Source organism: Leptopilina boulardi, unplaced genomic scaffold (assembly GCF_019393585.1).
Source record: "Leptopilina boulardi isolate dan_hultmark-lab unplaced genomic scaffold, ZJU_Lbou_2.1 LbouV2_244, whole genome shotgun sequence".
NCBI classification, from domain to species: Eukaryota; Metazoa; Arthropoda; class Insecta; order Hymenoptera; family Figitidae; genus Leptopilina; species Leptopilina boulardi.
In genome coordinates, this window is record NW_026137801.1 from 577,764 (window position 1) to 590,708 (window position 12,945).

At 30.7% G+C, this 12,945-nt stretch overlaps 2 protein-coding genes across 5 annotated transcripts in view; both read right to left on the reverse strand.

Moving 5' to 3' along the window:
* The window catches only part of LOC127280419 (DNA excision repair protein ERCC-5), a 37,333-nt gene extending 26,418 nt beyond the window's left edge, over window positions 1-10,915 (reverse strand). Inside the window, exons 1-2 of one of the 3 annotated variants that reach the window (XM_051303379.1) lie at window positions 10,763-10,915; window positions 5,987-6,087 (exon numbers count right to left, since the gene is read on the reverse strand). In XM_051303379.1, coding sequence (XP_051159336.1) covers window positions 5,987-6,074 — 88 coding nt within the window. In that variant the 5' untranslated portion in view covers window positions 6,075-6,087; window positions 10,763-10,915. Of the gene's footprint in view, window positions 1-5,986; window positions 6,088-7,694; window positions 7,816-10,651 lie in introns of those variants that run through there. The other 2 variants (XM_051303380.1, XM_051303381.1) reach the window with 2 other exon arrangements.
* On the reverse strand, window positions 105-3,089 carry LOC127280427 (uncharacterized). Of its 2 annotated transcripts, XM_051303393.1 has the most exons (4): window positions 2,538-3,089; window positions 1,413-2,061; window positions 447-1,258; window positions 105-337 (listed from the first exon to the last, which is right to left on the reverse strand). In XM_051303393.1, the coding sequence occupies exons 3-4, from the start codon at window positions 1,188-1,190 to the stop codon at window positions 203-205; spliced, it is 879 nt and encodes a 292-aa protein (XP_051159350.1). In that variant the 5' UTR covers window positions 1,191-1,258; window positions 1,413-2,061; window positions 2,538-3,089; the 3' UTR covers window positions 105-202. The 2 variants fall into 2 exon arrangements, 1 of the variants encoding a protein (XP_051159350.1); XR_007842830.1 differs by lacking the exon at window positions 105-337 and having other exon boundaries at window positions 1,047-1,258.
* Window positions 10,916-12,945: the final 2,030 nt, after the last annotated feature.

Sequence of the window (12,945 nt, forward strand, 5' to 3'; positions counted from 1 at the left end):
ATTTTTATTACAAAGAAATTACAGCTTAAACAATTTTAGCTTAGTATTCCTTAAATAAAATATTTAGTTCTTTAAATAAAATGTTTAATTTAAAACAAGTTCTGAATTAAATGTTGAAAACTAAATAACAAAAAAAGCATTTTAGTTTAGTAACAAAAACAGTCGTAAAATATTTTAGTATGCCTAAGTTAACATTTTAATGTTACTCTTCTTCCAACTCATCGATCTGCTCCACGAATTGAGCTTCCATTTCGCTATCGGACAGCTCTATTTCAACTAACTCTTCTTCTTGATAATTTGGAAGAACTCTTGAAGGCTTATTTTTAGGATTTAAAAACTGTAAAGATAGTAAATTTTAAATTATTATTTGCAGGTACAAAATAATAATAGAATAAAATTATTAAGATTTTTTGAATTTTTATACTAATTAAAACAAAGATAATTACCAGCATATTTTGTTTAATATATGTAATTTTTCCTGCTCTTTCAGTTGAGAGACGATTTGTAGTCTTATTATGTACGTTTTTGTAAGTACTATTTGTACGTTCACAAGCTGCAGACGTGGGCGGTAAACTTAAAACTTTTAATGCTATTTTTCTGAGCGATTTTCCAACGTAGCAAGATTTCCACCACATATATGGAGACATTTTATTAATAGTCAGATTTAAGGAATCTTTCTGCCAGATTCCTTCTTTTAATCTGAACATATTGCAGTCTGTCAGCACATCCTCTACAGAAATACCTTCACTTTCCGAATAAAATTCTGAAAGTCTTGTCAAACATTCGAAAGCTTCCAGTAGTTCCTGGTCTATAAGATCTTCACCACGTTTTGAGGGATCTAACAAATTCGCTAAATAATGAATTGGCTTTATGCAAAATTCGCACCTATCTTCTAAAATTTCATTGGTTTTAGCGTAATAATTCATTAAGAGATTTGAATTTCTCATCCCCTGAACATGCCTTCTTATATTCAAGAAGACTGTACATGATAAACTCATTTTCGAATCATCGCTTTCGATAATGTGAAGCCAGGAAATTATCGGTTTTAAAAGTGAAACGCATTCACTTAAAACATCCCACAAATTAGTATTTAGAATCAAGTGTTTTAAATTTCCACTTAAAATAGTTTCAACTCTGTGATCTACGCAGAGCTCACGAAGTGCAGACCTGTTTATTCGAACACTGTTCATACAAAAAAATACACTGCCGAACCTTGTCTTTCCTGGTAGTTGCAGTGAAGATTGTTGAATAGTAGATCCTAAATAATTATATTAAATATTATTAGTATGTGTAAATATAAATTATAAAAAAATTTAAGAATATATTAGTTAGGCGATCAATATAAATATTATAATGAATATAATAAATTTATTTAACAATTAAAAATAAAAATTTAATTGCACATATATTACCTGATCTTTTTGACGCTTCTTTGACCTGCTGTTGTTTTTCATTAAAAACTGCTAACAAAATTTGACTACTTTTTATTTCTCTGGCAATATTTGTTCAATGATTTTTTACTTCATCAAAGACAGCTTGAGAACAAATATCTTTGAAAAACAGATGTAATCCGTGTAGTAGACACCCGTAAGGCGTAATGTGTGGATATCTTTCTTGTACGATTTTCCAAGCTAACTTCATATAGGCAGCATTATCTGTTACTAATCCCGTAATTTTTATAGGGACAACTTCTTCAATTATTGAAAACATAATGTCTGCAATATTGTCTCCCGTATGGTGCTCAGCCCCAGTAGGGATTGTTTTGTAAAAAAAGGGTTCCGGTGTGTTTAAAATTACATTGATAATTCCTTGTCTTCTAATATTGGACCAGCCAACCATTTGAATTGCCAAAGACAAGGAAGCTGCAATTTTTTCTCCTATAGTATTTTGAATACGGGAAAACTCTGAGTCTAATAAACTATTAGACAGATCATAACGAGATGGGAGTGTAAAAGATGGTTTCAATTTATTAAAGAACTGAATCCAAAATGTGTTTTCCACAATCGAGAGAGGAGTGCTGGAACAATAAACTGCTCTGGCCATCAAAGTGACTAATTCTTTCTAAACAGACAGAAATTAATTTATTTTTACAATTTTATTTGCGACAAATCAAAACTTTATGTAATTAAATTAGTTAATAAATATTTTACTTTAAATATCTAATAGTTCTACAAGAATATTAACAAGAATATTTATTTTGACTATTTCAAAACAGTACTAAGACAAATTTTCGAAATTGTAATTAAGTAGGACAAATTTAAAAACAAAATTTTAAAATTCTATTTACAAATTTTATTAAACTCTGATTTAAGCAAATAATTCGAATTTAAATTTTTCACATAGTTTTTAGTTTTAATGGTCATGAGAAAAAATTTCGACAAATAATTAAGATGAAACTTTTTTAAATTATAGAATTTTTAAAGAAATATTACAATTATTAAAAATAATAATTAAACTTTGGAAGAGTTACAATTGAAATTCTTAGAAATAAGTCAAAAATAGTCGTATTTTCGAAAAAAATACATATAAATACTTACTTGTTGAATATCTGTTACATGTTTGTCCCGAGTAACGTATGTCTCCATTGTTTCATGCAATTTAAATTTTTTTGCAACTGAATGAGCAGATAAATTTGAATTTTCATCAGTATCATTTTCAATTTCAGTGGTAGATTCATTTTCGTCCCGATCATTGATTGATCTATCCCCACTGATTGTATTTTTAATAACTTGAGAACATTTCAAACACAATTGAATGTGTTTAATTAGTCTTGTGGTATTGTTAACGGAAATCCACTTGCAAAAATTGCAAGTTGCTTTTATATTTTGTTTGCCATTTTTCCCGTCAACGGTTGTTTTTGAAAAGTATTTATGCACTGGGTGCTTTTCTCTACCCATTTTCAATAAACTTTTAAATTTAAAATTAAATTTAAATAAAAATATGAACATAAAAACTGTTACTGTTTATTATTTTTCACTATAGTTTTCAAATTACACTGTTATATACACGGTTATATATTTACTGATTCACAGTATTTACACTGGTACCGCCCTACCGAAAGAGTGGTACTGGAATGGTACTGAATTGGACTTGGCTTGAGTTCCACTTCAGTACCACTACCTGATTACCCATAAGAAGACATTTTTAAAGTATTTCAACAATAGTTTTAAAGGTATATAAGATCAACAAACCGTCTCTCGCGAAATACGTGTAAAACAGCAAAAAAAAACATAATAGTTTGTAGAAAATTTCTGTTAAGTTTGGAAATTATATTGTAATCCCTCCTTGAACAATAGACCCCTAGGTCCTTTGTTGAAGGATTAAAATTTTAACCCGAGTTTTATTGCTTAAAAAATTTGTAATTTTAATAACTCAACTTTAAAAAATATATATTCAGATTCGTTAATATTTCCAGATTATGAATATCTAAAATTTATCATAAAATAATTACATTTAAAAAAGTTATAATTTATCTCGTATACCTTAAGTTTGATAAAAAAATGGACATCATTTTTGAATTTAGCTGACAAAGGAAATATCATATGCATAATAATGTATGAAAATAATATAAATCCATGAAAAACAAATATAATATTGAAATAAATATAAAGTTTTAGTTTAAACATATTGAAAAAGCTAGTCGCTTTTCACTTTTATGAGGGTATTAACGGTAACTCGACTCTTTTCGCAGGTAAATTTCCCAGTTCCATTTCAGTACCAAAATGCACCAAATTAGTACTGAGTTGGTACTGAGCCCTCAGTTCCAATTTCCCAGTACCAATCCAGTACCACTCTTTCGGTAGGGTAGTCTAATTAACACAAAATTTTGCTCCAAAATATTATTTTTCATAGAGTAAATAGTTAGGCATTTTTCGAGAAAAAAATACAATCGAATACAAATTAACATTTAAAAATTGAATAAATTTACAATTTTCTATTGAAACATTAATTTCTTTAAATGTCATGTCAATTTCTTTCCGATTATCTTTTCTTTTCTGAAATTATTGTCGAAAAAATGAATGTTTAAATAGATAGCATTAATAAACATTTTATCGACGGGGGCTAACTTACTTTAAAAGTTATGATTATTGGATTTTTTTTAGTAATCCTGAATGAGCCCTAAATTTTTTAACCACTTAGAAGTTAATAGGAGCAGTGCCGTAGAAGTTATGTGTGTTTCCGGCCAGCTTCAACGTGAAGCAGGCCGGAACCACGACTTTTTTTAAAAAACTGAAACTTTTCAGCTAATAATATAGAGTATTCTTAAAGGGCTTAATGAGCCCTAAATGTTTCTGCCACTTAGAAGTTAATTGGAGCAGTAATATAGAAGCTATGCGTGTTTCCGGCCAGCTTCACGGACGTGGTTGTGAGTGCCTCCGCAATTACCACAGCTAGATGCACATGTTTGAGTCATCATGTGGCGAGGAATCGCCGCACTTTGCTCATCAAGGTTTGGAACGGCACTGTTTGGCAATATAACTAAAACGGTAGCAGTTGAGACATATTCTTGGATTTGGAACATATGTTCGGACATCAAAAATGCTCTTGTAGATAGCTACTCGTGAAGGAAGGATCGTACCTGAAAAAGTCAAGAGAATTGTGTTGGATGGGACGAACGTAACTTTTCCTTGATCATCCGTTGATTTGCGATTGAAACGAATAGCATTCGTAACCTTAATTTCTTTTCCGTGTGGACCTAAAGCTTCGATGTTTTGAAGAATTTAGTCAACGGGGGTCTGCGAGGAATCGGTGATAACACCTTGATGCGAAACAAAACTGTTGGGTATAACAACAGTGAGCCCTTTCGATTTTAGGGTACTGTCCGTCACAAGCTTATTAGTAGCTCTACCCGAATTCACAACCACTCTCACTTTACCGCGGTCACTTGATTTAATCTCAACAACTTTTCCGGGGTAGAGGTTATGCAATAGTTTGCCAATAACCATGCTGTTGATGTCCTTATCTGCATCTGGTGAATTTTTGTCTCTCTGAATGAAAACAGGGCAGTTCTGTCTGTTGTTTGAATTTTCGTACTGAGGAGGAGGTGATTTCCGAATAGGGTCCATATTGTTTGTTTTTTTAACACTCGAATCGGTTTCTTTATTTTTGTGTTGATTTTCAGAAGTTGGTGGAGATGACTTCTCAGAGTGGAGATCCTTGAATTCGCCACAGTGGCGCTTTTGAGGATGGAGGTTCGAGTCGTCAGCCTCAGTACGAGACACAAAATTGGAACGCGATCTTACTATTTTGAAAGACAGCAAGCCCAATGACGCATTTTGTAACAGAGTATCTCTTCCTCACTCGCGCGCCACTCAATCTGTCTGTATTTTTTAATATCCCTTTTTCAATTTATATAAGAATTTTACCTAACATGCGTATAAGCTTATATTCTGTAAAGATTCGAATGTGTATACAGGTGTGCAATTAAAAATGAATAAATGTTTTGCCCTTTTTCTTGCTGAGGTAATGTTTTTAATTAATAACTTTGACTGGACCTGTAAACCTTTTATTGTTGAAATGTTAATTTTTTTAATAGAGTATAACTTATTTTTGTGTTTTTGTTATATCTAATATCATTATCTTTTTCCTTAAATAAAAACAAATAAAAATGTTTATAATTGTATTTTAACAGTATTTCAAATTTTGTTTTGAAAGTTAAAATTTTGTCCTTGTGTTATTTTTTTTAAATTTGAGTATAGAAGAAATTTTTTTTAGAAACTTGGAGCCCTAATTAAGCCGAAATTTTTTCTGATATTGAATTTTGCTTTCCGTCTTTTTTTAAGGGTTTTTAGCTGTGGTGCTTCCAGGTTTGAGTAAAACTGACAGCACCATGCATTTTTTTAAAAAAATAAAGAGCCAAAAATTTTTGTTTGTAGCATTAAATGAGCCCTACATTGTTCCCGTCATGATCCGATGCTTAGGTGCTGTCAGGTTTACGTAGCTCCTTAAAACATATTTTTATTAAAGCAAAAAAGTTTTAAATTACCAATGGCTAGAACTTTTCCTTCTAAAGTTTCAACTGCGGTAGGTTTCCCAGCTGGATCCAATAATCGCCATAAACCTAAAACTCCCATATTTCATCCAATCCTGCAAAGATTTTTATCTTTTAATGTAATAAAAATAATACTGCTGTATGTAATGTCCAAATTAATTTCAAAACAGGCAGGCTAAACATCATCGCGGCTGAAAATCAAATTTATATCCAAAATGTTGTTTTTCAAAACTTTTTAGAAGATACGGATTTTAAAAATTTTTTTTTAAATTTACAACGAATTTAATTTTTCAAATCGAAATCTTTTAAGTGTTATTACTTTTCTCTAATTAAGATAATTAATTTTTTCTTTTTTGACATGAAAGAGATTTCATTCCTTTAAAAAATCTGGTAGAAAAATTAAAAAAGTATTCAAAAATAACAAAATGACGGATATTTTGCTAAAAATCTTTGATTTTAAATTACTCCAAAATAATGTTTAACCCAATTTTTTTTAAATTAACACTTATTTTTCATTTTTAAACACTTATTTTATCAATTTAGAAACTTTTCTTGTTATTTGTTTTGAAAGCTGAGATTTTTTGCAACAAAACTGTATAAATATAAAAATGGGACAACATTGGGTTTGCGAGAAAATATAAAAAACAGTGCAAAAAAAATACATGAATGTAGTATAAAAAATTAGAGCTACTTTTAAGAAATTCAAAATTTCGAAAATTTTAAAAAATTCAAAAAATAGGTGAAAATTGTTTCTCACGACCGTACTAGGTTTGAAATGTTTCTAAAACAAAGGAGTTTTTTTAAATAAAAAAAATGAATGAAACAGTTTCAACAATAAAAATTTTAATTTTTAAATTGCAAAAAAATATAGTAGGAGAAAATGAGAAGTTGTGCAACAAGTTTTGTTTGTGGATCGAAAATATTATATAATTTATTTTTTTTACTATTCTACATGTGTTGTACATGTACAAACACAACTTTTGTATGTAAGTAATGCCAGTAAAACGGTGAAAATTGTAAAAAAAATTGAAAATCGAAATTTTAACTTTTAAAAGCTACTACCTCATAGGAAATAAAGAGACGCATCTTTTTTCCTTTAAGTTTTTTTGTAAAACGAATACTTTAGAAAACAATAACAAAAAAACAGAAAATTTTAAATTCTCAAAATTCATTCAATTTTTAAACATAAATCGTTGTATCGTCGATAAGTATTATAATGAATTTACTTGGAATTTTATATTTAAATGCCTTCTGATCCATAGACGGCAACAACATAATGAAAAATTTTAAAAATCAAATGTTTAATAATTTTTAATTGTTAATAGAGACCCGTCGATAATCACTGTCTCTTATATTTTCCGTCAAAAAGTCTTGAAAACTTCATTTTACGCACGAGTGTAAGATAAAAATTCTCATCTCATTAAAAAATAATAAATAAATAAAATTATGAATAAATTATTATTACACTGTAAAACGAAAGGTATTAATTTAATACCGACTTTAGGTACTAAATTGTCATTTGGTTCTATTTTGATACCTAAAATCGGTTCTATTTTAGTACTTTCTTTTTACAGTGTAATAATATTAATTAATTATTATTTGTTATTATAATTTTGACTACGAGCAAAAGTAGGATAGAAGGATATCTCGTTTTTGTTCTTATCTTCAAAAGATTTCTTTTTTTTTTGGTTAATTATTATACATTTTTTGATGACACATAATTAACTAACTTTTGGTTTGAATATTTCTATAACTTATTTTTGCTATCAGCCGCTCACTTATCAAGACTGCTTGATTAATAATCCGAAAATTTCATCAGAGCTATTTGCAAACCTTTTATAAGGTCAAATATTCAGAATTAATTAAATAACTAGGATAAGTGCATCAATTACGGCGCGTTCATAAAAAATAACTATTATTACTATTATATTTACAATAACTGTTACAAAATGATTTAAAAAAATTATTTTAATTTTTTTTTGTAGAATTACTAATAAAGATGCACGGTGAGCATAAATTAATATAAAAGATTAAAACAACCAAGATTTTCTTTCAGGATTGTATTCTAGGACAAAAAAGAAGATATATCGAGCAAAAATCAAAATCATTCATCGAGCCCTTTTTGAGAAATTTAATTTTTTCTTTAAAGTTTCAAAAAAGCAAATTAAAGCAAAGATCTTAAAGATTGTGTAAAAATTTGAAAACTTAAAAATTATTTTGTAGTTCTTGAAATATGTTAAAAAATGTTCGAGCATGTTTCTCTACAACCCCGTAGTGAGGAGGGCAAAATATTTTTTAAGTTTCAAATATGCAAATTAAAGCTAAGACCTTCAAAATTACGTTGTCATATTGGTACATTAGTACCAAAATTGGAAAATTGAATAATTTTTTCAAGAACTCTTTTGGTTGGGTGTTATAAATGCTTAAAAAAAAAAAATTTCTTGATATACATTTAAACGCAGAATTTTATCAGTTTTCCAAGCATTTAAGTTATGAGTCTCTATCTTTTTTCTAACTTAAAACATCTTGCTTTAAAGTCAGCATCAAATTTCCACTTCTCTCACGTCAGGCGTACCGACAATTTCCGACGGTACTGTAATGTATATATGATGTATTCCACGCCAAAGTGAAAGTCCATTTGCAATTGCATTTTCGATTTTTTTTCTATTAGTACTAATTAAAACTAGCTTCCATGAATTTTTTCAAATTTTTTTAACAAGCCGTTTTCGAGTTATAGAATTTTGAAAATTGGAGAATTTTCATGACTTGTAATTTTTGAATGTTCATAACTTCCTTAAAACTGTATCAATTTTAAAAGTCTTTTTTTTAAAATGTGTGTTTTTTAACGTATTTTTCAAAACAAATCAAAAAAAAAATTTTTTTTAACGATATTACTATAAAATTTTGGAGTTTTAATGATAAAAAGTCATTTTTTTCATTTGACGTATTGATCGATTTTTTTCAAAATTTTTTCAAAAAAACTACTTCTTTTTACGAAACTTTTAAACCCGATAATGGGCAAACGATTTTAAAAAAAATTTTCGATTTTTTTTTTGAAAAGTACGTTTAAAAACACACATTTTGAAAAAAAGACTTTCAAAATTGATGCATTTTTAAGGAAGTTATGAGCATTCAAAAATTACAAGTCATGAAAATTCTTCAATTTACAAAATTCCATAACTCGAAAACGGCTTCCTAAAAAAAGTTGAAAAAATTCATGGAAGCTAGTCTCAATTAGTACTAAAAGAAAAAAAATCTCAAAAAAATTGGAGATGCAATTGCAGATGGACTTACACTTTGGCGTGGAATACATCATATGAAGGACAGAATGACAAAAGGGGTCAAGCGCCAATTTATCGAAAATGAGGTTTTTGCATAAAAAAAATCAAGAAAATTCATTTACTCATTTCTGTAGAAGGATTTCCTTTTTTATTGCGTATTTAAATCAGTTTTTAATAAAAATTAAATTAATAAAATAGCCTCAAATTTACTTTATTGCAACCTGATTGAAAAACAAAAGAAAGTGGTGTGTCAATAATATTATGCATATCTTAACAAATTTAAAAACATTGCTTTTTACAAATCGAAAATGCCTCGCAGATGCGGAAAAAAATCTATTAATAAAAAAGATATTGTTAAAAAGAAACGATATGAAGGTGAAATATTTTTTAAAAGTAATGGGGAAAAAGTTTTAGCTAAAGAAGTTGTAAATCAGGTACGTATGTATATGTAACCTAAATTTTTATTTTTATTTTATTTTAATAATATTTTAATTAATAAAATTAATAATAATAATATATTTTCAATTTTAAACAATTTTAAAATCATTTTATTAATTTTTAAATATTTTTATGATTATAATAAGTGAACAATTGAATTTAAAGATGAAAGTATTGCTCAATTCCAAAGCAAGCAATTAATTCGTAATTTTCTTGAAAACAACCATTTTTTTAAAGGAATTTTTTTGTCTATTCATTTCGTCGATTCCATAGAAAGAAACTAATTTTCCAGTTTTTCTTTAAACTTTATATTTTTTTTTATAATTAATGCTTAAAGAAAATGTGCGCAGTTAATATAACCTCAAGGCACCAGTTTTTTTTAATTTTATCGTTAATATGTAGGTTTATTTCAAAAAATTCTTGTTTATTTATTAAAACATACTAATATATCGAAACGGTTTTCTCAGTTTTTTTTTTAATGACCTGCAAAATTTTTAAAAGTGTTTTTTTTTACTTCCTGTAAAAACAGTGAATTGGTGCTTTTGTCATTCTACCCTTCATATATTCTTTGCATTTCTATGATAATTATTTGCATTAAAATATTTTAAAGCGATAAAATACGCGATTTTAAAAAAAAATTAAATTTCTCAAAAGGGCTCGATAAATGATTTTGAAATTTGCTCGGAATATCTTCTTTTTTGTCCTAGAATACAATGTTGAAAGAAAATCTTGGTTGTTTTAATCTTTCATAACAATTTATTTAAGCTCACCGTGGATGTACATTTAAACAATTATTCTTATTAATTTCAGCATTATCAATTAATAAAAAGTAGATTAACAATACATTTTTAAACTCATTATTGGTTTATAAGTTTCGGTTTAGAATTTTTTTCATATATAATGTTCAGTAGATTTAAATGATCATGAAACTATTTCTAACCTTAAAATAATCATTACTATCCTGAATGTAGTAAAATCACAGAATTGTTTAACGACAATCGTTACAGAATCATGTAATATATTTCACTATTTAAACTGCAAAATTCATTACCTTTTTTTATAGTGTACAATTTAAAGGAAAATTTGTTTACTTTCTGTTAAAAACTATTTGTGGATTGTTTACACTTTTTTCATAAACATAAAGGTGAGTCCAGATGCAAACATCAAAACCACTGGGCCGTTTCCGAATAGACCTTTTGGGATCAGAAATCACGCGAAACTGACCTACCCCTGAGCCTTCTTGTGACAACCATCTTGGTTTTTTATCTCTTTCTTTTGTATATGTTAGAGAAACACGGAATGAAAACATGGCCACCACAACAAGGCTCTCACCAGATGGCGTATCGCAGTATTTCAGATCCCATTTCATGCAGATCATTTTGTCCTCTTCCAACTCATGCGTCATTGTATGCGCTAGATAAGGACAGAACGATCAGCATGAAAAGGTCTATTGGAATTTTTGTCGCACTTTTGATAAAGTGTATACTCGGGAAGAATGCAGTGTCCTTGTTTTTCCGTGCGGTCCGCATTTGCGTTACGTTTTTTAAGTCGGTTCTACAATGTACGTATACGTGAACGCGACGTGCTGACGTCACCCATTTGATTAACATTGTGACGTCAACACGTCGCGTTCACGTCACTGAAATATATACTGTATGGAACAGGCAGTCCATCTCTAACCGCGGCTTAAAGGACAGACAATCCGCAGGTATCGTTTTCTCTCTCTGTACAATGTGATGACGCGTTCTGCACATGCGCACTAACAAAACTGAGAAAGAGGACGATACCTGCGGATTGTCTCTCTCACAGCCTGGACTAGGACTGCCTGTTCCATATAGTATATAATTCAGTGGTTCACGTACACGTTCAATGTAGAGCCGACTTTAAGTCGGCTCTACAATCCATGGTACGCGATGTGCTGACGTCACCCATTTGATTAACATTGTGACGTCAGTGCGTCGCGTTCACGTCAAGCCCATTGTAGAACCGACTTTAAGTCGGCTCTACAATCCATGGTACGCGGTCACGTACACGTTCAATGTAGAACCAACTTTATATATATCGATATAGTTAAATATGGGAAGCGTCACGGAAAAGCGGACCGCTCGCTCAGTTTTCGGTGAGTGTAGAAACAGCATTAAGGCTGGTCGCACAAGATATGACGGAGCAGTGTGCAGGATGTGATTCAAATTTGATAGAAAAAGAAAAATATCGCTCTTTCTTTTTCTATCTCATTTGAAACACATCCTGCACACTGCTCGGTCTTTTCTTGTGCGACCAGCCTAAGGCGCCGTCCCATGAGGTTGGTTCTAAAGTTGGTTCTACAATAAGCGCGTCGGACGTGGACGCGATCGTGAACGTGCTGACGTCACCCATTTGAATAACATTGTGACGTCAGCACGTCCACGTTCGCGTCCACGTCCGACGCGCTTATTGTAGAACTGACTTAAAGGCGCCGTCCTATGACATTGTGAAACGCTGGCATAAAAGCGGAAAGCATGAGAACAAAAGAGATGAAGATATCTCACTATCTCTTTCGTTCTCATGCTTTCTGCTTTTACGCTGGCGTTTCACGCTGCCATGGGACGGCGCCTTAGGCTGCAGTCTCATGGCAGCGTTTTGCATTGCGTTTTGTCACTAGACCCTGAGTGTAAACATAGCAAACATATATCTGCATCTCTTTTACACTCAGGGTCTAGTGACAAAACGCAACGCAAAACGCTGTCATGGGACTGCAGCCTTTAAAGCCTTTCTCTAATATACGGAGGCTTCTACGCGCCACCTCGTAACGAGGCGAAACCAACTTATGCTCGTTTCATATATAGCAGCCGAGGTGTGACCGCTTCATAAAGGCCTTCTCCAGAATGGAGCCAAACGCATCGCAATGCTAAGCAAATGGGGATGCGTCGCGTTTGAGTTGCGTTTAGCTCCATTCTGGAAAGGGCCTAAAGTCGGCTCTACAGGTGGTTCCAGAATAGGTACAAAAGCCAAGTACAAGTGCAAGTCCAAGTGTCAATCTCATGAGTGCGAAGGGAATAGGTAGTCTATCTATCTCTCTTGCACTCATGGGATTTGCATTTGGACTTGCACTTGTACTTAGCTTTTGCACCTATTGTAGAACCTCCATACAATCCATGGTACGCGACGCGAACGTGAACGCAACGTGCTGACGTCACCCATTTGAGGTTGAGTCCAGAATAGACCAAAAACATGAACGTATACGTAACGTCACAA